Below are 25,991 nucleotides of genomic sequence, written 5' to 3' on the forward strand. Positions count from 1 at the left end.
GTGGAGTGCAGGAGCTGGTCCAAGAAGTAACTATAGCAGGACCGCTTGGAAATATTGACCATAATACAATAGCATTCAACATCCCTGTGGTGGGAAGAACATCTCAACAGCCCAGCACTGTGGCATTTAATTTCAAAAGGGGGAACTATACAAAAATGAGGGTGTTAGTTAAACAAAAGTTAAAAGGTACAGTGACTAAAGTGAAATCCCTGCAAGCTGCATGGGCGCTTTTTAAAGACACCATAATAGAGGCTCAACTTCAATGTATACCCCAAATTAAGAAACAGTAAAAGAACTAAAAAAGAGCCACCATGGTTTTACTTAACAACCATGTAAAAGAAGCAGTGAGAGATAAAAAGACTTCCTTTAAAAAGTGGAAGTCAAATCCTAGTGAGGCAAATAGAAAGGAGCATAAACACTGCCAACTTAAGTGCAAGAGTGTAATAAGAAAAGCCAAAGAGGAATTTGAAGAACGGCTTGCCAAAAACTCCAAAGGTAATAACAAAATGTTTTTTAAGTACATCAGAAGCAGGAAGCCTGCTAAACAACCAGTGGGGCCCCTTGACGATCAAAATACAAAAGGAGCGCTTAAAGACGATAAAGTCATTGCAGAGAAACTAAATGGATTCTTTGCTTCAGTCTTCACGGCTGAGGATGTTAGGGAGATTCCCAAACCTGAGCTGGCTTTTGTAGGTGACAAATCTGAGGAATTGTCACAGATTGAAGTGTCACTAGAGGAGGTTTCAGAATTAATTGATAAACTCAACATTAACAAGTCACCAGGACCAGATGACATTTACCCAAGAGTTCTGAAAGAACTCAAATGTGAAGTTGCGGGACTATTCACTAAGGTTTGTAACCTGTCCTTTAAATCGGCTTCGGTACCCAATGATTGGAAGTTAGCTAATGTAATGCCAATATTTAAAAAGGGCTCTAGAGGTGATCCCGGCAATTACAGACCGGTAAGTCTAACGTCGGTACCTGGCAAATTAGTCGAAACAATAGTTAAGAATAAAATTGTCAGACACATAGAAAAACAAACTGTTGAGCAATAGTCAACATGGTTTCTGTAAAGGGAAATCGTGTCTTACTAATCTATTAGAGTTCTTTGAAAGGGGTCAGCAAACATGTGGACAAGGGGGATCCAGTGGACTTAGTGTACTTAGATTTCCAGAAAGCCTTTGACAAGGTCCCTCACCAAAATTAAGCTGTAAATTATGTAAATTTAGCTGTCATGGGATAAAAGGGAAGGTCCTTTCATGGATTGAGAACTGGTTAAAAGACAGGGAACAAAGGGTAGGAATTAATGGTAAATACTCAGAATGGAGAGGGGTAACTAGTGGTGTTCCCCAAGGGTCAGTCCTAGGACCAATCCTATTAAATTTATTCATAAATGATCTGGAGAAAGGGGTAAACAGTGATGTGGCAAAGTTTGCAGATGATACTAAACTACTCAAGATAGTTAAGACCAAAGCAGATTGTGAAGAACTTCAAAAAGATCTCACAAAACTAAGTGATTGGGCAACATAATGGCAAATGAAATTTAATGTGGATAGATGTAAAGTAATGCACATTGGAAAAAATAATCCCAACTATACATACAATATGATGGGGGTAATTTAGCTACAACGAGTCAGGAAAAAGATCTTGGAGTCATCGTGGATAGTTCTCTGAAGATGTCCACGCAGTGTGCAGAGGCGGTCAAAAAAGCAAACAGGATGTTAGGAATCATTAAAAAGGGGATAGAGAATAAGACTGAGAATATATTATTGCCCTTATATAAATCCATGGTACGCCCACATCTCGAATACTGTGTACAGATGTGGTCTCCTCACCTCAAAAAAGATATTCTAGCACTAGAAAAGGTTCAGAAAAGGGCAACTAAAATGATTAGGGGTTTGGAGAGGGTCCCCATATGAGGAATGATTTAAGAGGCTAGGACTCTTCAGCTTGGAAAAGAGGAGACTAAGGGGGGTATGATAGAGGTATATAAAATCATGAGTGATGTGGAGAAAGTAGATGAGGAAAAGTTATTTACTTATTCCCATAATACAAGAACTAGGGGTCACCAAATGAAATTAATAGGCAGCAGGTTTAAAACAAATAAAAGAAAGTTCTTCACGCAGCGCGCAGTCAACTTGTGGAACTCCTTACCTGAGGAGGTTGTGAAGGCTAGGACTATAACAGTTTTAAAAGAGAACTGGATAAATTCATGGTGGTTAAGTCCATAAATGGCTATTAGCCAGGATAGGTAAGGAATGGTGTCCCTCGCCTCTGTTCAGCAGAGGATGCAGATGGATGGCAGGAGAGAGATCACTTGATCATTGCCTGTTAGGTTCACTCCTTCTGGGGCACCTGGCATTGGCCACTGTCGGTAGACAGACACTGGGCTAGATGGACCTTTGGTCTGACCCGGTACGGCCGTTCTTATGTTCTTATGTCAGTGTGTGGCGGCCAGGATCCCCACTGACATCAGCTCTGGGTGTGCCACAGCCAGACTAGAGTCAGCTCCCCCCAGGCTACTTCCGACCTCCCCCTCTATCAATACCTGCATCTGGTCGGCGTCTTCTACGGCCTCGAGCACCATGGGCTCCTGGGGGTACTCTGTGAGCGGTAAGCTGGGCAGCTCCTCTGAGTCTCTTCTCTCTGGTAGGCTTACTGGCTCCTCCAGCGTCTGGTCGGCGTCCGGCCTCAACGGGTATGGCCAGTCCTCGGGGCGGTCACAGGCAGCAGGAGTCTCTCCAGCGGGAGTTAAGGCACCAGTGTCCGGCCTCTCCGGCGGCCAGGCAGCTTCTGAGCCCTGGAGTTGGGCTTTTATACTTCCGGTCCTTGACCTCTGGGGGGCAGGCGCAGGCTCCAGTGGCTCCGCCCACTTTGGCATCCGGAGAGGCTCGTCCCTCTCTGGGGCGGCTGGGAGCCAGGCCACCTCACTACAGCTAGTAACATGTCTGGCACTTTTTCTGGTGTGCACGTTCAGGTAATTGCAATCAGTGAGAAAGCAGTGTACATCCAATGAATGATGTGAGTGTGTACACCCGAGTCTACATCCAATTCATGACCTATGTGGTGTTGCTGACAGAGTCGTGCACTGATGCAATCAGTTTTTAGATTTGTCCAAAAACTACATGCGCTTTTTCACAGGATCAACTTATTACTAGGGCCTCTTGTGAGATTCTATGAATGAGGAGCTATCTGAGGCCAGTAAGAGAGCTCAAACAGATGCACTTTGCAGTTTATCATGCAACTACAAAAGCTACAAATCTGTACTTCAGGCTGTTGGCGCAGACACTGCAGAAGAGTGACACACAAGCAGGGGCAAACTCATTTGTTGAAACCATGGATTGTTTGGAGACAGCATTTATGACAACATTTTGGAGTAGTATCTGTACAAGAATAAACAAAACAGGTCAACTTCCACAGTCTGAAACAATAGACTTAGGCACAGCTGTGACACTGCTGAACTCGCTAGCTGAGTTTGTGGCAGCACGATGGAAAATTTTTGAAGAATACCATGAATCTGCAACATCTTTAAGTTCTACAGCTAACTTTTAGTTAAAATGGCAACATCATCCAAAGTGTATGGCTGATGAGAGTGAAGAACCTGCTGTTTTGCTGAATAGTGAAGAGAAGTTTAAAGTTGAATAATTCTAGGTGACTCACTTGTCAGCCATCTCAACAAAAAAATTCATGCATATTCAAAAAAAACAACCGTTTCTGTTTTTTAAAAGGTAACCTTGACAGTACTGTTGTTAGTCTCTCAGAAGTTTAATTGAATTCTATTCAGAGAACCTCAATAAAGAGATATTTGAAGAATGGGTACAATAGTGCTCACTTATAAAGCAGTTTGCCTCCAAGCTGTTATCACAAGCTCTGTCTACACTGCAAATGCTGATCATAATCAACATGTATACTTTGCAAACAACGTTTCCAAATGTCTTTATTGCACAATGCATTTACCTGACACTACCAGTCTCAAAGTGCAGTGGTGAAAGGTCTTTTTTCACATTTAAAAAGTGCTTTATGTGTTACAACAGTTCAAGAAAGACTTAACAGTCTCAGGCCTGGTCTGCACTACACAGTTTGGTTGCCAAACACTGGATGTGTACACACTGCAATGCTGCTTCTGCCGACAAAACTCTCCTGCTTTGCCACCAAAGTAAAACCACCTCAGTGAGAGGTATGGAGCTTTTTGTTACAAATTTATATTGACAGAGTGTGAGTGTAGACACCACGCTTCGTTATGTCACTGTAAATGGCCTTCAGGAGGTGTTCCACAATGCCCATCCTGACCGCTCTGAGTCAGTGGTTTGAACTCTGCTGACCTGCACCAAGGCACACAGGCAGCAGCCCCTCCCCCTTGAAATCACTGGGAATTTTTAAAATTCCACTGTTTGCTTGGCGTGGACATCGTATCTTCCCAGCCAACCATGGTGGCTCCATGAAGCTCCCACTTGGAGCACACCAAAGCTGTTGGATCTGCTGAGTATGGGGAGAGGAGGCTGCACAGTCTCCTCTGATACCTTCAATACCTACAGACAGTTTCTCATTGCTTGTTGGAAAATGGCTATGAACAGAACATGCACCAGTGCCATGCAGAGATAAAGGAGCTGAGACAGGTGTACCAGAAGGCAAGGGAGGCAGACCATCGCTCTGGTCCTGCACTGAAGACCTGCTGCTTCTACAAGGAGCTGGATGCCGTCCTTGGCAGCGAACCAACCTCCACCGCCACAAACCCTGTGGATACTTCGGCGGGGCTGGAGGCAGTTAACAGTGGACTTAACACCAAGGACAAAGTCATGGATCAGGAGGTTGAGTTGGAGGATGATGTGGAACACACAGTAGGGTTGTCTGGTGGCGCTGCAAGTCGGGAACCATTTACCACACCAGAGGGGTCAAGCCAGTCCCAGCAGTCCATCTCTGACATGCGTAATGCAGGAGAGGAGAACCCTGGTAAGTGATCTTTTTGAGGTGATGATGCTCGGTTATATGAGGTAAAGCTCTCCTTTGCTCTGTATATTCTAGAAGTGGGTGAAGGGATGGAAATATACAGAACTACTTGTGTTTGAGTGTGTTCTACATTCCCCGGTGCAGCTAAGCAGCGTGGTGGAACGGTGTGTTAATGCACACCAGAATTTCATGGAATCTTCCAAAGAGATCTCTAGGAAACTTTCCTGGACGTACTTGCCCATTCTCTGCCAAAGATTCCATGGCAGAGCTGCTTTGTTCCTTCCCTTATTGTAGGAAACTTTCCCATGCCACTCAGCACACAGGTGAGCAGCATAGAGACTGGATCTGTGGCCACACATATGCAGGAGATGCATCCTTGCTTACCTTCAGGGTGAGATAATGGTTATAATGACCTCCCGCCTGTGGAAAATGGTGGTGGAATTTTACAATATTCTCCCTAGTCGACTGCACTGATCCCCTTAAAAAAACACCTAGTCCCTTAGCCCCATCTTGAACGCCCAACCCCCACCCAGGCCACACTCATCATGTTCAGGGCATTCGCTGAGATATGTGCTTGCAAGAGGACAGTGATAAAGTGATTTGTATGTTAAGAGGTGTATTGATTCAATTCTGTGCATGAACTAACAATCATGCTTCTGTATATTGTTTCTTGTGCTTCTGCAGATTAGATTTCACCTTCAGGGCAACCCTTTACACACTGCCTTGTGGACATTCCAGATAAAGAAGCAACCAAGGCGAAGCAGTGAGGATATTTCAGAGAGGTGCTCCAATCTTCAGAGGCCGGGGGGAAAAAAAAATCAAGGAAGTGGAGAGAGACCCTCAAGGAAAAATTTAAAATAGAAAGACAGGACAGAAAGGAGAGTGAGCATCAAATTTTAAAGGACCAGGAGTAGATGATTAAAGTGTTGGAGGTGCAAACAGAGATGTTGAAGTCGCTAATCATGCTCCAGGCTGAACACATGCATGCTCGCATCCCCCCTCTCCTCTACCACAGCTGATCCAGAATGGCTTTCCATGCCCTCCCCAATCTTCTCCCACACATTCCTTGCAACTTACCGGAACGTCTCAGTACCCCGTTCACTTCACACCTTCATACAGCTTCCAAAATGATAGCTGGACTTACACATAACATTGCAGGGCAGTGTAGGCTCTCATAGTGATCTCCTTTCCCACCATGCCTTTTGTGGGTATTGTTAATTGGTATTTAATCAAAACAACATTGACAGATAAGCTATCTTCATTTATCTCCTACACATGGTGATTGATGCTTGTAGTAATGCAGAGTGGCAGTTTGATCATTTGCTAACTACAAATCCCGGCCAGGAATCATCACGATTTTCATGCAAGGGGGCGAGTTTACAAAGCATTGCAGAGTGCTATATGTAAAGATACATTACTGGTGCTCATTATCAAAATGTTGCCTCAAAGCCTTCCTGATTTGAATAGAGCCCCTTTTATAGCCCTGGTATCTGGCTGCAAAAATTCAGCAGTCAGGTGCTCCACCTCTGTGCTCCACCCTGGGGGAAACTTTTCACTCTTAGCCTTACAAATATTATGGAGTGTGTAGTAGGCTGCTATGACCATGGGAATGCTGACATAAAGGCAGTGTCAGCATGCTTTTCATCTGCCAAATGCACATTCCATGGTCATTCTGCACCTACTCAGCCTATTGTTGAAGTACTTGTTGCTGCTGTTCAGGTTTCCCAAGTAAGTCTTTATGAGACAAGGGAACAAGGGGTATGCTGGATTTCCCAGGATGACTATGGGCATTTCAATATCCCCCACTGGAATATTCTGGTCTAGAAAGAAAGTCCTGGGTTGAATCTTTCTGCACAGGCCAGTGTTCCTGAAGATGTATATGTCATGCACCTTCCTTGACCATCCCACGCTGATGTCAGTGAAACACCCGTGGTGATGCATAAGCGCTTGCAATACCATAGAGAATTACTCTTTTCTATTGATGTACTCCGTCACAAGATGGTCCAGGGCCAAAATTGGAATAGGCGTGCCATCTATCGCCCCTCTGCAGTTAGGGAATCCCATTGCTGCAGAGCAGTGCTATTTCACGCACATTGCCAAGAGTCACAATCCTTTGCATCAGAATGTGGTTAATAATCCTGCACACTTGTGTTAACACAACCCCAACAGTTGACTTCCTAACTTAAAACTGATTCGCTACCAACCAGTAGCAGGCTGGAGTCGCCAATTTCTACACAGTGATTGCCCTTTGCTTCTCCATGGATAGAGCAGCTCATTTTGGTGTCCTTGCACCACAGTGCTGAGGTAAGCTCTGTGCACACAGTTCCAGGAAGGTGGCTTTCTGCATCTGAAAGTTTTTCATCCCAGATCTGCATAATGATGCGATCCCACTACTCAGTGCTTGTTTACGAGCCCAAAATCCACTGTGTTCATCTGCTCCGTGAATGCCCAAAGTAATCTGGTGCTGTTTCTTTTTTTGGCACTCAGCAGGTAAGGCAACTCTGATTCCTGTTCAGATTGGGATAACCCCCCACGCCCAGACCACCCTGCCGAGCCCCAGCCACCTTCAGCTGGAGCCCCTGCAGAGTCCCCTTGCTCCTCCACCAGAACCCCCCCTCAACTGTGTCAAGGTCAGATGCAGCCTCACTGCCTAGTCCCTGTACCAGGGGAGGTGGGCACTTCAGGATGATCTCTCACTCTAATGCAGCCCGTGGCCTGTGCTCCCCACTACCATGCTGAAGCCACATTTATTTATTGACAAAATTTTCAGAATTGTGCAGATTTTTAAAATGTGTGCAGAATTCCCTCAGGAGTAGTTATACCTGTGCAATTCATTGTCATTGGTGATTGTTGCACAGGTGCAATTGAGGGCAACGCTAAAAATTATGAGGTTGCACAGATAGCTGCACAGTTGGAAATTAGACAGCTTTGTTCCGGGATGTGCAATCCAGAAAAATGGGGCAAATAAATAATTTTGCATACCTCTGGAATGTCTTCCATTATGTTTCACAGTATGCAGGACATTAAAGGGTTATCTCAATTACAGTTCCACCTGAACAGCTGTGATTTTATATAGGAAATAAACTTCCTGCCTGTTGGTCTTTAGATGAGATCTGTGGCTGCTATGCTTAAGATGCTTAGTATCCATTAGACTAATGCTAGTAGTTAGCTCTCTTTCTGCAAAAGTATTGGGGTCAAATACACAGCTGTTGTAAGTGGACAAACATCTTACTGAAACAAATTCAGGTAGTCCTGATTCAAATCACTGTATTTTATAGCACAAGCAAGGGGGCATCAGTTCCTCTTTTCTATATCAGGAACCCCTGCATCTGGGGTAGTGGGCACTGTCCCATAAGACATTCAGTTTCTGAAATGGTGCTAAACATTTTGTTTGCTCACACTTGCCACTCAACTTTATTCACCTGCGCGCACTGTAAATTTCCATCATCTTCAGAAATAGCTATGTAGTCAATAAATGTTTCAATGTTGTGATTAAAGAATAGGCAGGGCCAAAACCATTTTGATTTACCTACATTAAGAAACAGCAGATTTGTAATAAACAGCTCATAGTGGCAGTAGTGGAAACTGTACTGCAGACAGATCTCAGGCATATGTTTTTCCCCCTAAATCATGTCTCATAATCTTACTCTCAAGCCTTGCCTACGCTAAGGAATTCGCAAAAGTTTCCCAGTGCAAGTTTCCCAGTGTCTTGACATGACAGGTTTCAGAGTAGCAGCCATGTTAGACTTATCCGCAAAAAGAACAGGAGTACTTGTGGCACCTTAGAGACTAACAAATTTATTTCAGCATAAGCTTTTGTGGACTACTGCATGAGAAGAAGAAGAACTGGAGATATACCAATCTCCTAGAACTGGAAGGGACCTTGAAAGGTCATCAAGTCCAGCCCCCTGCCTTCACTAGCAGGACCAAGTACTGATTTTTGTCCCAGATCCCTAAGCGGCACCCTCAAGGATTGAACTCACAGGCCAATGCTCAAACCACTGAGCTATCCCTCCCCCCTTCCCTTCATGCATCCGATGAAGTGGGCTGTAGCCCACAAAAGCTTATGATCAAATAAATTTGTTAGTCTGTAAGGTGCCACAAGTACTCCTTGTCTTGACATGAGTAATTTAACATGGGTGAGGGCTTATTTCTTGGGGAAACAGGTTAAGGTAGGTAAATGAATCAGCAGGCTGGATTCAGAATGTCTATAGTAGTTAAGATAAGGTTGAACATCCAGGGACTATGGACAGCAGACAAGATAATGGACAAAATAAGCCTGAATTGTAAAATGAGGTAAAGAGTATGTGCCTGGAAAGTGCATGCTGTACAGGGACTTGGTTCTACAAAGTGATCAAGCCAATCCCAAAATGTATGACACAGCATATAGTTAATGCAATGTAATGTGTAAATGTATATAAAGGAAGAGGTTTGCTGTGTAACTTTGGATGTGAGGCACACCCTATATCCCACCCCATAAGCTTGAGTTTGATCAATTTAGCATAGCTTTGATGTATGCCAAATAAAAGAACCTGAGTGACAAGACTGTAGTCAAACTATGTTCTTGGGTAACCTAGTGGAAGAGATTTTGGGAATGCCAACATGCAGCTTTACTATTGGTAGCAACATTGGGACTGTTGGGATAAACAAGATTGCCATGACAACTGTTACATTGTTTAGGACTCCTCTGGGCAGAGTGGTAAAAAACACGGGTGGCTGCAGATTTATCTATGCTAATATTCCTGCCATTGCTAGTATCAGTGATGTTAGCAATGGTGAGAAACATTTGTCAAAAAAAAATCTTGTAGACAGCATCTGAGAGTAGAATTATATGACAAGATCGTAAAAAAGCTTGAGTCTGCAGTACCACTTCCACTGTTAGTACCACAGGTGAATTTGCATTGGCAGTGAATTATAGGTCAGACTTTTGCCCGTATCGACATTGCACCTAGAATCAGAAGTCTACGTACTACTTTGTTTAAACACAATTTAACAATTCTGATAAGTGACAAGTATCAGTGTCAGCAGATTTTGTTTTCCTCAAGTATAACCATGTTGTACAATCTTGCTATAGACTGCCACACTTCCCCATATGAGTGATTAGAGAAATCATGCCAGAACGCTTTTAGGAAAAGATGTTTAAACAGCTGTAACTACGACATGTTGTATGGTAATTTGGCAAAAAATGGTTGCATACTGTGATGGGGCAAGGCCAGATGGCTACAGTAAAGTACTGAGGAACAGGTATGTTAGCCCCAGGCTAAACAAATTCCTAATACCGTGGTAACCAAATTGCAGTTGCTCCAGGTTAATCAAGGCACCCGGGGCCAATTAAGATCTTTCTAGAAGGCAGTGGAGATAAGCTACATTGATTAGAACACCTGCAGCCAATCAAGGCAGGCTAATCAGGGCACCTGGTTTAAAAAGGAGCTCACTCCAGTCAGGAGAGGAGGAGCCAGAGGAGAGAAGTGTGTGTGAGAAGCTAGGAGCAAGAGGCACAAGGAGCTGAGACTGAAAGGGTGTGCTACTGGAGGATTGAGGAATTATCATACAATCAAGCATTATCAGACACCAGCAGGAAGGTCCTGTGGTGAGGATAAAGAAGGTGTTTGGAGGAGGCCATAGGGAAGTAGCCCAGGGAGTTGTAGCTGTCACAGGAGGCACTATAGACAGCTGCAATTCACAGGGCGCTGGGCTGGAACCCGGAGCAGAGGGCAGGCCCGGGTTCCCCCCAAACCTCGCAACTCCTAATCAGACACAGGAGGAGTTGACCTAGACTGTGGGTTCCACCAGAGGGGAAGATCACTGAGGTGAGCAAATCCGCCAATAAGTGCAGGACCCACCAAGGTAGAGGAGGAACTTTGTCACAATACCTATACTGTAACTATTGTTCTTCAAGATGTGGTTACACATGTGTATCCCACTCAGATGGAGGGAAAGAGGGAGGAAAGATGTATTTTGGTGGTAATTTTATCCATTTCAAAGATTTGTTACTACTGGATAACTGCAGCACTGTTAAAGCATATTCAGCTTTTACATGATGTTTTCATTTGAATTGCATGTAAATACTATGACTCATTTGAATAATAAAATTAATATTTCTGTGATCAGAACTTGGCTGAATGAACATGACATATCATCAAGACCACATGATACTCCATGGTTTTTTCTGGAATGTTATCTGAGCAATTTTCCACATTTTCACAGATGAATGCCAGTTGGGGATTTGCCACATCCTTAATTAATTCCTATAAAACCTGCTAGAGATTGAGGCCAAGTAGTCACTTCAAAATGACTGATTTTGTGTTCATTTGGGAGGGGGGGTTGCTCAGTTAAAGACCTTAAAGGGAACTGATTTTTCAGAGGGTGAGTACTTTATGAGAAGACAGTGACAAAAACAAAACAGGGAATTGGAAGATGCATTTGCTAGATTAGCTTCCCAGAAGGGTCCCTTCCTGTTGGGGTTCCTTAGGGGTAAAAGCAGCAGCCTCTCTCAGGTTGCTTCCCCCATCCTTAGTTTCAGCAGGAATTATGAGGTCATGTTTGCATTAAAAGGAGATGCTTGGCAGCACCACCATGAAGGCTTTGGACAAAATAAGGCTCAAATTATGTGCTACATTACACGCCAGCTGCATGTTGTCCTTTTGCAAGCAAGTAGCTATCGAAGGTGCTTTACTCAATACAACAAATTTACCATAAAATTAAAATATATTGAATATTAGTATTTATCTGCAGTAAAGACCTTACTAAAATAAGATTTGGTAAAGACTCAACTAGCCTCTTGGGACCTGATCATGCAGTCCAAACATAGTAAATGGGAATATTCACGTTTGTTCTGGATATGCTTTGGCACTTCGTTGAATTGGGATCATAGGCAAAACTGAGAGTTTTGCAAGTATAAGGATTGCAGATTTGGGCCCTTAACATGCATTCCTACCTACTGTTATATATTGCAATAACAATAACTCGGTAATTTAAAATGTTTCTTTTCGTATTTGTTCTAGGGCACTCATCTTTCCTTTCTTGATTCGTGGAGGAAAACCAACACCATTCATTACTTTCACACTAGCACTCATATTCTGTGTCTATAATGGATACTTGCAAGGTCGGAGCTTAAGTAATTATGCAGAATATCCTTCTGGTTGGCTGAAAGGTCCTTGTTTCATTGTAGGTGAGTTGAATAAAAGCATGCTGTTTTATGAGAACCAAAAGCAAAAATGATTATTGTAAGTATTTATAAAAAATGAACATAAAATTATAGTTCTCATAAATGGGGATCCAGTGGTCTAGACTTTTTTTTGTTGTTGTTAGACCTGCTTATTATGATACAATGGAGGTCATTTAATCTTTATTATTCTCTCCTTACTTCCACCTTTGAATTTTGATTCCCTCTTCTGATGTGCTGTCTGAGCAACTGTATATCTATCAGCCTGACATTGGTCCTGGGGAAAAAAATGGAATGGCTGAAATGGGTCTGGATTAATATAGAATTAAAGGAAATCAATAAAATTGTCAGTCAGCATGGGTGTATGGAAAACTGACTAATCTGATGCCCTTTTTTGATGAGTTTACAAGTTTGGTTGATAAAGATAAGTGTTGATGTAATATCCTTAGACTTCTGTAATGCAGTTTACATGGGTCCACATGACATTTTAATTAAGAAGCTAGAAGAAAATGAACATGGAATACATTAAATGGATTAAAGTCTGATTAAATTACAGGCTTCAATGTAAATGTGGGCTCATTCATTCAGTGTTTTCTAGTGCGGTCCCACGGGGATCAGTTTTTGGCTCTGTGCTCGTCAATGTTTTTATCAGTGATCTGGAAGAAAATATAAAATTGTTATTGATAATATTTGTAGATGGGGAAGTGATAAGTAATGAAGAGGACAGATCACTGATACAGAGCTATCTGGATTGTGTGGTAAACTGGGAGCAAGCAAACAATATATGTTTCAATACAGCAAAATGTATGGTCCTAAATCTAGGAACAAAGAATGTAGGCCATACTTACAGGATGGGGGATTCTATCCAGGGAAGCAAGGACTCTGAAAAAGATTTGGGGGTCATGGTAGATAATGAATGAACATGAGTTGCCGGTGTAACATTGTGGTCTTGAATGTAAAACCAAGGAATATTGGGTTGGAGTAGGAAGATCGCATTACCTCTGTATTTGGCACTATTGTGACTGCTATTAAAATACAATGTCCAGATCTGGTGTCCTCAATTCAAGAAGGAGAGGGTTGGAGAAGATTCAGAGGAGATCCAGGAGAATAAGTAAAAGATTGGGAAATGCTTTACAGTGAAAGACGCAAAGAGCAGAATCTATGTAATTTAACAAAGACTTTTAAGGAGTCACTTGGTTACCGTCTATAAATACTTACATGGAGAACAGAAATTTGATATTAGAGGGCTTTTCAGTCTAGCAGACACATATCCAATGGTTGGAAGTTGAAGATTCAGATTTGAAATAAGGCTCACATTTTTAACACTGAGGGTAATTCACTATTGGAATAATTTTCCAAAGGTGGTGGATTGTCCGTCACTGGCAATTTTAAAATCAGAATTGGCTGTTTTCTCTAAAAGATATTCTCTAGTACAAACAGGAATTAATTCAGGGAAATGCTGTAGTCTTTATTATGCAGGAGGTCAGACAAGGAGCAGGTCTACACTTAAAATGCTGCAGCAGCACAGTTGCATCTGTATGTATTTACACTAGCCAGTGTAATTAATCCACCTCCAGCAGAGGCAATAGCTATGTTAACGGGAGAAGCTTTCCCGTCGACATAGTGCTGTCTACACCAGAGGTTAGGTTGGTATTAGATGTGTGGATTTTTCACACCCCTGAGCATCATACTTATACCAATGTAAGTTTATAGTGTGGCCGTGGCCTAAATGATCACAATAGTTCCTTCTGGCCTTGTAATCTATGAATCAGTGAAGGAGGTTTTGGAACAAATTGATAAACTAAACAGGAATAACAACAAGGAGGTGCTACAAGGACTCCTCATTGTTTTTGTTGATACAGACTAACATGGCTACCACTCTGTAAACAAGAATAAGTCCCCAGAATCAGATGGTATTCACCCAAGAGTTCTGAAGGAACGCAAATGTGAAATTGCAAAACTACTAACTGTAATGTGTCGTTTAAATCAGCTTCTGTACCAAAATGACTGGAGAATAGCTAATGTGACGCCAAATTTTTTAAAAGGGCTCCACAGGTGATCCCAGCAATTACAGCCGGTAAGCCTGACTTCAGTACCAAGCAAACTGGTAGAAACTATAATAAAGAACAAAATTGTCAGACATAGATGAACATAATTTGTTAGGGAAGAGTCAACATGGTTTTTGTAAAGGGAAATAATGCCTCACCAATCTACTAGAATTCTTTGAGGGGGGGGTCAACAAGGTCCCTCACCAAAAGCTCTTAAGCAAAGTAAGCTGTCATGGGATAAGAGAGAAACTCCTCTTATGGATTGGTAACTGGTTAAAAGATAGGCAACAAAGGATAGGAATAAATGGTCAGTTTTCAGAATGGAGAGAGGTAAATAGTGTGTCCCCCAAGGGTCTGTACGAGCCCCAGTCCTATTCAATATATTCATAAATGATCTGGAAAAAGAGGTAAACAGTGAGGTGGTAAAATTTTCAGATGATACAAAATTGTTCAAGTTAGTTAAGTCCCAAGCAGATTGTGGAGAGCTACCAAATGATCTCTCAAAACTGGGTGACTGGGCAACAAAATGGCAGATGAATTTCAAATTTGATAAATGCAAAGTAATACACATTGGAAAACCTAATCCCAACTATACATAGCCAATTTAGACCCCATAATTTTCCACTCAAGAAAGAGATCTGAGTCATTGTGGATAATTCTCTGAAAACATCCACTCAATGTGCAGTGGCAGTCAAAAAAGTAAATAGAATGTTGGGAATCATTAAGAAAAGGACAGATAATGAGACAGAAAATATCATATTGTCTCTATATAAATCTATGGTACACCCACATCTTGAATACTGCATGCAGATGTGGTCGCCCCATCTCAAAAAAGATATATTGGAATTGGAAAAGGTTCAGAAAAGGGCAACAAAAATGATTAGGGGTATGGAATGGCTGCCATATGAGGAGAGATTAATAAGACTAGGACTTTTCAGCTTGGAAAAGATGACTAAAGGGGGATTTGATAGAGGTCTATAAAATCATGACTGGTGTGGCGAAAGTAAACAAGGAAGTGTTATTTATGCCTTCTCATAACACAAGAACAAGGAATCACCAATAGGCAGCAGATTTAAAACAAAAAAAGTGTTTTTTTCCACACAATGCACAGTCAACCTGTGGAACTCCTTGCCAGAGGATATTGTGAAGGCCAAGCCTATAACAAGGTTCAAAAAAGATCTAGATAAGTTCATGGAGGATGGATCCATCCATGGCTATTAGCCAGAATGGGCAGGGATGGTGTTCCTAGCCTCTGTTTGCCAGAATCTGGGAATGGGAAATGGGATCAATCACTTGATTACCTGTTCTGTTCATTCCCTTTGGGGCACCTGGCATTAGCCACTATTGGAAGACAGGATACTGGGCTAGATGGACCTTTGGTCTGACCCAGTATCACCGTTCTTATGTTCTTATGGAAAAATTCTCGTTTGGAAATTATCTGCTGGGCTAGAGTCACAAAGAAACATAGGTGTGGCAGTGCTCAGTGTCATCACACTTAACTTTGAGGCACCTAGAAAATCACTGGGATTCACAAAGCCTGGGTTAGGTGCCTAGGCTTCCTATACAATGAATAGGGAGAAATAGTTGCCTCTCAATGGGATTCACAAGAGTCAGCATTCTAGGCAGTTCCTCACCTAAGCTAGCAAATGGGAGCTGCCAAAAAAGAAGGGATATGTGTTAAGCCCTGCCACTCTCATAGAGATAAGCACCTAAGCCTGGGCTGCAGGGAGTCATTGGAGCCAGGGGACTGGATCCTGGGTCTTCCACCTCCCAGGTGAGTGCTCTAACACCAGTCTAGATAGTCCATTCTCAGGCTTCTGTGCTTTCACTTTCTTTGTCTGGCCCAATTACTTTTTTAAATTATTTATCTACAGTGGAATAGCTTCAACAAGAGAGACTGAGGGAACTCCACATCAGAATATCCTATAGTCTAGGGGTTAGAGAACTAACTAACAGAAGTGGCAGATCCCTGTCCTAATCCCTTCGTCCCCTGAGGTGGAAAGGGGGATGTGACTCAAGGACATCTTGATGCCAACTGAGAGAGGGCACTGTGGTACATAACAGTTACAGAGATCCCTTCGGTAAGGCATCTGTCTTCAGTGATCTTAAACTCAAAAAGGAGGCTTACAAGAAGTGGACATTTGGACAGATGATTAGGGAGGAGTATAAAAATATTGCTAGAGCATGCAGGGGTGTAATCAGGAAGGCCAAGGCACAATTGCAGTTGTAGCTAGCAAGGGATGTGAAGCGTAACAAGAAGGGTTTCTACAGGTATGTTAGTAACAAGAAGAAGGTCAGGGAAGGTGTGGAACCCTTACTGAATGGGGGAAGCAACAGAGTGACAGATGTGGAAAAAGCTGAAGTACTAATTTTTTTTTTTTTACCTCGGTCTTCACAGACAAGGTCAGCTCCTAGATTGCTGCACTGGGCAACACAGCATGGGGAGGAGGTGAGCAGCCCTCAGTGGTGAAAGAACAGGTTAAGGACTATTTAGAAAAGCTGGACTTGTGCATGTCCAGCTTTTCTAAATAGTCCTTAACCATGGGTCCAGATCTAATGCGTCCAAAGGGGCTGAGGGAGTTGGCTGATGTGATTGCAGAGCCATTGGCCATTATCTTTGAAAACTCATTGTGATTGGGGGAGATTCCAGATGATTGGAAAAAGGCAAATATAGTGCCCATCTTTAAAAAAGGGAAGAAAGAGAACCTGGCAAAATCATGGAGCAGGTCCTCCAGGAATCCATTTTGAAGCACTTGGAGGAGAGGAAGGTGATCAGGAACAGTCAACATGGATTCACCAAGGACAAGTCATGCCTGACCAACTTGATTGCCTTCTATGATGAGATAACTGGCTCTGTGGATATGGGGAAAGCCGTGGATGTGATATATCTTGACTTTAGCAAAGCTTTTGATACGGTCTCCCACAGTATTCTTGCCAACAAGTTAAAAAAGTATGGATTGGATGAATGGACTATAAGGTGGATAGAAAGCTGGGTAGATTGTCGGGCTCAACGGGTAGTGATCAACGGCTCCACGTCTTGTGGGCAGCTGGTATCAAGCAGAGTGCCCTAGGGGTCAGTCCTGGGGCCAGTTTTGTTCAACACCTTTATTAATGATCTCGATGCTTTGTTCCAGCTGGGCCTGACTGTTATAAAAAGGCAGTCAGCTGCGAACCAGCTGAGCAGCGAACAGCAGAGAGGCAAACAGAATGAGTTTGCCTGGAGAGAGCCTACTGAGGCTCCCCTCTCGCAGGTTTCTCTGAATAGCGTCTGCTACAAGTAAGGAAGCTCTTAGAAGGAAGAGACTATGGATGCTGAGCGAGCCGCGGTTGTGACCCGCACAGGATGCACATGTTTGTCTTCCTTCCACAGGATAGAAGCGACTTTGTCTGTACAAAGTGCAAGCTGATCTCCATATTGGAAGAGAAGATTCAAGGTCTGGAGAAACAAATATCAACCCTGCGTTCCATAAAAGAAAATGAGGATTTCTTGGATAGACGTCAGGATCAGCTTCAGCGGGCACAATGTTCTGAAGATTCAGAGCAGGCTACACAGCGGGGACAGAAGGCCAGTGAGGATAACTGGCGGCATGTGACTTCCAGAAGAGGAAAGAGTACCAGAAACATCCATGTACCAGTAATACAGATGCAGGTGAGCAACCGTTTTCATGTTCTCTCTGCAGGTACTAGTGCAGAGAGTGGAGTGGATGATACATCTGAGGGAACAGAGCAGAAGGAGACTCCACTGATTGGAAGGCATGAGATGCACCATCCTAGGGATGGGGGTTCCACGACCACCACTCCCAGGAGGAGGGTGGTGGTGGTCGAGGACTCTCTCCTCAGGGGGACTGAGTCATCTATCTGCCACCCTGACCGGGAAAACCGAGAGGTGTGCTGCTTGCCAGGGGCTAGGATTCATGATGTGACGGAGACTCATCAAGCCCTCAGATCGCTACCCCTTCCTGCTCCACATGGGCACCAATGATACTGCCAAGAATGACCTTGAGCGTATCACTGCAGACTACGTGGCTCTGGGAAGAGGGATAAAGGAGTTTGAGGCACAAGTAGTGTTCTCGTCTATCCTCCCTGTGGCAGGAAAAGGCCAGGGTAGAGACCGTTGAATCGTGGAAATCAACGAATGGCTACGCAGATGGTGTCGGAGAGAAGGGTTTGGATTCTTTGACCATGGGATGGTCTTCCAGAAGGAGTGCTAGGCAGAGACGGGCTCCACCTCACGAAGAGAGGGAAGAGCATCTTTGCGAGCAGGCTGGCTAACCTAGTGAGGAGGGCTTTAAACTAGGTTCACGGGGGGAAGGAGACCAAAGCCCCGAGGTAAGTGGGGAAGTGGGATATCGGGAGAAAGCACAAGTAGGTGAGTGCAAGAGGGGAAGTCTCCTGCCCCATACTGGAACAGCAGGATGATCAGTGAGTTATCTTACATGCCTATACACAAATGCAAGAAGCCTGGGGAACAAGCAGGGAGAACTAGAAGTCCTGGCACAGTCATGGAATTATGATGTAATTGGAATAACAGAGACTTGGTGGGATAACTCACATGATTGGAGTACTGTCATGGATAGTTATAAACTGTTCAGGAAGGATAGGCAGGGCAGAAAAGGTGGGGGAGTTGTGTTGTATGTAAGAGAGCAGTATGACTGCTCAGAGCTCCAGTATGAAACTGCAGAAAAACCTGAGAGTCTCTGGATTAAGTTTAGAAGTGTGAGCAACAAGGGTGATGTCTGGTGGGAATCTGCTTCAGTCCACCAGACCAGGGGGATGAGATGGACGAGGCTTTCTTCCAGCAACTAACAGAAGTTGCTAGATCACAGGCCCTGGTTCTCATGGGTGACTTTAATCACCCTGATATCTGCTGGGAGAGCAATACAGCAGTCCACAGACAATCCAGGAAGTTTCTGGAAAGTGTAGGGGACAATTTCCTGGTGCAAGTGCTGCAGGAACCAACTAGGGGAAAAGCTCTTCTTGACCTGCTGCTCACAAACAGGGAAGAAATAGTAGAGGAATCAATAGTGGATGGGAACCTGGGAGGCAGTGACCATGAGATGGTCAAGTTCAGGATCCTGACACAAGGAAGAAAGGAAAGCAGTAGAACAGAGACCCTGGACTTCAGAAAAGCAGATTTCGACTCCCTCAGGGAACTGATGGGCAAGGTCCCCTGGGAGAATAACATGATGGGGAAAGGAGTCGAGGAAAGCTGGCTGTATTTTAAAGAATCCTTATTGAGGTTGCAGGAACAAACCATCCCGATGTGTAGGAAGAAAAGTAAATATGGCAGGCGACCAGCTTGGCTTAACAGTGAAATCCTTGCTGATCTGAAACACAAAAAAAGAAGCTAACAAGAAGTGGAAGATTGGACAGATAACCAGGGAGGAGTATAAAAGTATTGCTCAGGCATGCAGGAGTGAAATTAGGAAGGCCAAATCACACTTGGAGTTGCAGCTAGCCGGAGATGTTAGGAGTAACAAGAAGGGTTTCTTTAGGTATGTTAGCAACAAGAAGAAAGTCAAGGAAAGTGTGGGCCCCTTGCTGAATGAGGGAGGGAACCTAGTGACAGAGGATGTGGAGAAAGCTAGTGTACTCAATGCTTTTTTTTGCCTCTGTCTTCACAGACAAGGTCAGCTCCCAGACAGCTGCACTCTGCAGTACGGTATGGGGAGGAGGTGACCAGCTCTCTGTGGAGAAAGTAGTAGTTCGGGACTATTTAGAAAAGCTGGACGAGCACAAGTCCATGGGGCCGGATGCACTGCATCCGAGGGTGCTAAAGGAGTTGGCCAATGAGATTGCAGAGCCATTGGCCATTATCTTTGAAAAATCATGGTGATCGGGGGAGGTCCCGGACGACTGGAAAAAAGCTAATGTAGTGCCCATCTTTAAAAAAGGGAAGAAGGAAGATCCAGGGAACTACAGACCAGTCAGTCTCACCTCAGTCCCTGGAAAAATCATGGAACAGGTCCTCAAGGAATCAATTCTGAACCACTTAAAGGAGGGGAAAGTGATCAGGAACAGTCAGCATGGATTCACCAAGGGCAAGTCATGCCTGACTAACGTAATTGCCTTCTATGATGAGATAACCGGCTCTGAGGATGAGGGGAAAGCAGTGGATGTGCTATTTCTGGACTTCAGCAAAGCCTTTGATACAGTCTCCCACAGTGTTCTTGCCAGCAAGTTAATAAAGTATGGGCTGGATGAATGGACGGTAAGGTGGATAGAAAACTGGCTAGATGGTCAGGGTCAACGGGTAGTGATCAATGGCTCCATGTCTAGTTGGCAGCCGGTATCAAGTGGAGCGCCCCAAGGGTCGGTGCTGGGGCCGGTTTTGTTCAGTATCTTCATTAACGATCTGGAGGATGGTGTGGACTGCACCCTTAGCAAGTTTGCAGATGACACTAAACTGGGAGGAGTGGTTGATATGCTGGAGGGTAGGGATAGGATACAGAGGGACCTAGACAAATTAGAGGATTGGGCCAAAAGAAATATGATGAGGTTCAACAAGGACAAGTGCAGAGTCCTGCACTTAGGACGGAAGAATCCCATGCACTGCTACAGACTAGGGACCGAATGGCTGGGCAGCAGTTCTGCAGAAAAGAACCTAGGGGTTACGGTGGACGAAAAGCTGAATATGAGTCAACAGTGTGCCCTTGTTGCCAAGAAGGCTAATGGCATTTTGGGTTGTATAAGTAGGGGCATTTCCAGCAGATCGAGGGACGTGATCATTCCCCTCTATTCAGCACTGGTGAGGCCTCATTTGGAGTACTGTGTCCAGTTTTGGGCCCCACACTACAAGAAGGATGTGGATAAATTGGAGAAAGTCCAGCGGAGGGCAACAAAAATGATTAGGGGGCTGGAGCACATGACTTATGAGGAGAGGCTGAGGGAACTGAGATTGTTTAGCCTGCAGAAGAGAAGAATGAGGAGGGATTTGATAGCTGCTTTCAACTACCTGAAAGGGGGTTCCAAAGAGGATGGATCTAGACTGTTCAGTGGTAGAAGATGACAGAACAAGGAGTAATGGTCTCAAGTTGCAGAGGGGGAGGTTTAGGTTGGATATTAGGAAAAACTTTTTCACTAGTAGGGTGGTGAAGAACTGGAATGGGTTACCTAGGGAGGTGGTGGAATCTCCTTCCTTAGAGGTTTTTAAGGTCAGGCTTGAGAAAGCCCTGGCTGGGATGATTTAGTTGGGTTTGGTCCTGCTTTGAGCAGGGGGTTGGACTAGATGACTTCCTGAGGTCCCTTCCAACCCTGAGATTCTATGGAATAAATTGCACCCTCAGCAAGTTCGCAGATGACACTAAGCTGTGGGGAGAGGTAGATACAATGGAAGGTAGGGATAGGGTTCAGAGTGATCTAGACAAATTGGAAGATTGGGCCAAATGAAATCTGATGAGGTTCATCAAGGACAAGTGCAGAGTTTTGCACTTAGGAAGGAAGAATCCCTTGCACCTCTACAGGGTGGGGACCGACTAGCTAAGTGGCGGTTCTGCAGAAAAGGACCTAGGGATTACAGATGATAAGATGGATATGAGTCAGCAGTGTGCCCTTGTTGCCAAGAAGGCCAATGGCATATTAGTATTAATAGGAGTATTGCCAGCAGATCGAAGGAAGCACTGGATGGAAGCACTAGGGAGGTGGTGGAATCTCCATCCTTAGAGGTTTTTAAGGCCCAGCTTGACAAAGCCTTGGCTGGGATTATTTAGTGGTGTTGGTTCTGCTCTGAGCACGGGATTGGACTAGATGACCTCCTGAGGTCTCTTCCAACCCTAATATTCTCTGATTCTATCTACTAATCCACCAAAGAGTACCATGTAAGGACTCTAATAAAAGCCTGTATCACACTGGTTATCATAATCATTTTGAGATGCATGTATGGGTAATATGTGTAGTTATGTATATGCACTAAAATTCATGTTCTTTACATGTGAGTTAAGGCAGGTCACTGATTAAGTATTCTATGGTTCACCATGGATGGCCCTTCACAGTCTGAGCAAAATGCTAACTGATTGTGGAGGTTGTGTGGGGAAAGAGAAACAGCATGGGTTATCATGTTAAAGGGTATGACAATGAACTTTTGAAACTATATCTGGGGTGCAGATGAATCTCCAATTATTCCTTCAGTGTGTGAGGACAAGCCGCCAGTGAGCTTGAATGTCTGAGGCATCTCAGCCAAACTGGGTAAAAATACTTGAGGTAAGCTATTTTGTAGGAGATCGGTGAATGCCTCATTAGTTAAGTTTAGGCTCTAGAAAGGATATTATGATTGGTTACATATAAAACATTTGTTTCTAATTTTCTTATTTTCTATCACTTGAATGTCTAGTCTTTGCTATTAAATAAGCTCTCTTATAGTGGCCCAATCTGATAGGCAAGCTTTGAGCTCACTTACTGGATAGGCAAGTTAGGTGGAGAAACCCCTATTTTCCACTGGTTCATACATTGATCTGGAGCTTCAGCATCTGGATGCTTGGTGTGGGGCTGCAGTGTTTTTGTTCAGAGGCAGAAACATATGCTCCTAGGGGACTTTTACTGAAAGAATTTAGTCGCTGAGAGAATTTAGGCATCTACAGGATTTGGGGTTAGCTGAGCAGGGGTTTTATGAATTCCAGTTGGGCCTAATTCTGATTTTTAGGCACCTAAGATCTTTTGTGAATCTGGCCTCTAGATCGATGTAGGGCTGCAGTGCTCCAGAAGAAGGAGTCCGACTTTAAACAAGGAAAAGAAAGGGGTAGGGGAACACTGAACTGTATTCATTTGGTGGAATGAGGAGGTCCGAGTAGAGCACCCATAGGGACACTATTATAAGCATAAGAGAAGGTTAGTCATCCTGTGCAGTAACTGAGATTTTTCAAGATGTATCCCCCTATGGGTGCTCCACTACTCGCCTTCCTCCCCTCTGCTTCAGAGTTCAAGCATAGACTCTGAGGCAGAGAAGGAACTGAGGGCAGATAGACAGCACAGCGCTATATAGATGCCTCTCATGGCATGAGATAGGGAGGAGGATATGTGCAGGCAGCAGGCATTGCTACCGAAGTTCTCCAATTCCATCTACCATGGAACACCCCCAGGGGGACACATCTGAAAGAACCTCAGTTACAGTACTGGGTGAGTAGTGAGCAGTGTCCACATAGGGCAGTTAGCATGCATCATTTTAGATTACCTGTTACATCTTAAATCAGGTCTGTCTCTCAACTCATTGAGAGTCCACTTAGCGATCTCAGCGTTTCATCTCCCAATCCAAGGGAAGTCAGTATTTTCCAACTCCTGGTAGTTAGATTTTTGAAAGGTATTGTCAGTGTCTTTCCATGTGTAAAAGAAGTGGTTCCCCTATCAGACCTTAACATGTGCTTGCTGCCCTTGTGGGACCTTCATTTGAGTCCCTAGCATCACATTTTCTTTCCCTCCTTTGCCAAAAGACAGCCTTTCTTATTGCTATAATGTCAGCTAGAGGGAATTTAGGAAGGCTGGTGTGAGTGCTGGAAGCTCCCCCAGCACCCAGACCTTGACCCTGCCCCCACTCGGCCTCCTCCCCCAAGGTCTCACCATCACTGCTCGCTCCTCTCCTCAATGGAGGAGAGGAGAGCGGCGGCAGCAGTTGTGGGGGGCCTTGGTGAAGGGGGATTGGAGGAGAGGAGCAACTTGGTGAGTGATGGGGGCCTTAGGGGAAGGGGTGGAACGGGGACAGAAAGGGGCCAACCAAGGGCAAGCTTTGGGGGAAAGAGACAGGGCTGGAAGAGGAGAGTGTGGACAGGGCCATGGGGGAAGAGCGGAGCGGGGCCTTGAGGCGGAATGCAGGCAAGGCTACAGCCCAGGCGTCCGCACTCTCAAATGTGGTGGGTCATCAAGATGCCTCCAAAGGGAGGTGCGCCACATCCTGATTGGGAAGGCATAGCATGCCCTGGCCTATTAAACCCACCACCCATGGCCGCACTGCCCCTAATTAGTCTCAGGAGGGACCACAACTAGGTGCAGGATACTATAGAATTCTCTGACTTCAATGCACTGGGTGTGCACACCTGAGTGGAATACACATCTGCACCTACATCTTGAAGAACAACAGTTATAGTATAGGTAAGTAACCATTTTTTCTGCTCACTCAGAGCTCATTCTAGATTGGTGCCTAATTATACACACAGGCCTGGATCCACACAGGCATTTAGTTGTTGCAATGCTGAATATCATGGCAGCTAATTTTTAGCTGCCTAGGAAATCACAGGAATACAAAATCTGAATTATGTGTCTAGGCTCATTATACAATGAATGCGGGGGAGGGAGAGGTGCCTTACGACATGATCCACAAAAGACAGAACAATAGGTGGGGAGCTGCCCAAGCTAGCCAAGAGGAGATGCTGATGAGAGGGGTGTGCTAAACTATGACCTCTGAGATAGGCATCTATCTCTGTTTAGCAATCCATGAAAGGGAACCTGCCACCTTGAATTAGGTGCCTAAGTCATTTCTTGTGTGAATGAGTTACCTGCCTGCCTCACTCCATGTTCACCTTATAACTTTTAGCCCGGTGGTTAGAGCACTCATCTAGGGTTTGGACAACACCCCACTTGAGGGGAAGAAAGGATTTGAATATGGGTCTCCCACTTTTTAGGAGGGTGTTCTTGCCACTGAGCTATGGGATAGTCTGATGTGGGTACTTGCTAAAACTGTTCCACTGTGCATAAATACTTATAAGTCATATATAGAAAGAGAATGACTGGAGTCCAGTAATTAGGGCATTCATGTGAGCTGTGAGAGACCCATGGTCTAGTCTCCAGTCCTGCTGCTCTTATCACTCTTTCATTATTTAGCCACAGCTTCAACAGGAGATACTGAGGGAGTCCCACATTAGACTGGCGGTTAGAGGACTCTCTTGGGAGACCCATGTTCATATCCTTTCCCCCTCTGTGGCAGAGGGAGGAATTTAACCCAGGTGAGTGCTCTAACCCCTGGGGTAAAGGTTTTAAGGTGGGCACGACCATATCCTCCAGTTGGATTCCTAAAGGGACCTGTTCTGGTAATGGTGCTCAGAGGTCACCTACCAGATTGGGCCCTGCATGCAACTGAGGTGGCTGCATGCTTATTTCCCTCTCCCCCTCCCCAGCTTGTGAGTTGCTCTGGGGCTTAGTCAGGAGATAAATGTCTGGATGCCTAGGGAGTGGCACTTGCCCAGAAATGTAGATGCCTAGGAACTTTTACTCTGAAAACTTAGACACTTTAGGCAACACTTAGAGTTTAGGCAACTACAGGGTTCAGTGGGAGTTTTGTGAATTGGAGTGGAGCCTAAAGTGGGACTCAAGGTGCGTACATCCCCAGTTTAAGCACCTAAGTCTGGGATTTAGGTATGTAAGTGGGTTTGGGCCAAAGTGCTGTCAATACACAAACCTAAGCAAGCTGGAAACAGGAAAATATTCTTAATTTTGTCAGTTATAGTGATCATAGATATTTCTTGTAATGATAGGAGGCGTGTTTTCAGACTGATTTTTTTTAAGTTGGCATTGTCCTTTAAAGTATGATGGTGTAATCAAGCAGACTCACCCCTGCGGTGCCTCCTGCTGGTGACTTCCAGGAATTAGCTCAATTTCCAGCATGGAGCGCCCTCTGCAGGCCAGTGATCCACCTGTCCTCTGGCCCCGAGTCCCTCCCTGAACCCCAGTGCCTCTGTTAACTAGGTCTCCCCGTCCCTGGGGACCCCCCAACCCACTATCCCCACTTTGCCTCAGTTTGGCTACTGCCCAGTCTCCATCTAGCCCCCGTTCACTGGGGCAGACTGCAGTATCAGCCACTCATCATAGGCAAAGGGGTTTAGACCTGCTGCCTTTGCCTACCCCTGGGC

General features: G+C 44.5%; 1 protein-coding gene across 2 annotated transcripts in view; it reads left to right on the top strand.

Annotated features, from left to right (window-relative positions):
- The window catches only part of SRD5A1 (steroid 5 alpha-reductase 1), a 46,580-nt gene that overhangs the window by 4,013 nt on the left and 16,576 nt on the right, over positions 1-25,991 (top strand). The window contains exons 2-3 of one of the 2 annotated variants that reach the window (XM_039522567.1): positions 5,637-5,729; positions 11,952-12,118. In XM_039522567.1, coding sequence (XP_039378501.1) covers positions 5,637-5,729; positions 11,952-12,118 — 260 coding nt within the window. The remainder of the gene's footprint in view (positions 1-5,636; positions 5,730-11,951; positions 12,119-25,991) is intronic. The other variant, XM_039522566.1, reaches the window with a different exon arrangement.

The sequence above is a fragment of the Mauremys reevesii genome, linkage group 2 (assembly GCF_016161935.1).
Source record: "Mauremys reevesii isolate NIE-2019 linkage group 2, ASM1616193v1, whole genome shotgun sequence".
NCBI classification, from domain to species: Eukaryota; Metazoa; Chordata; order Testudines; family Geoemydidae; genus Mauremys; species Mauremys reevesii.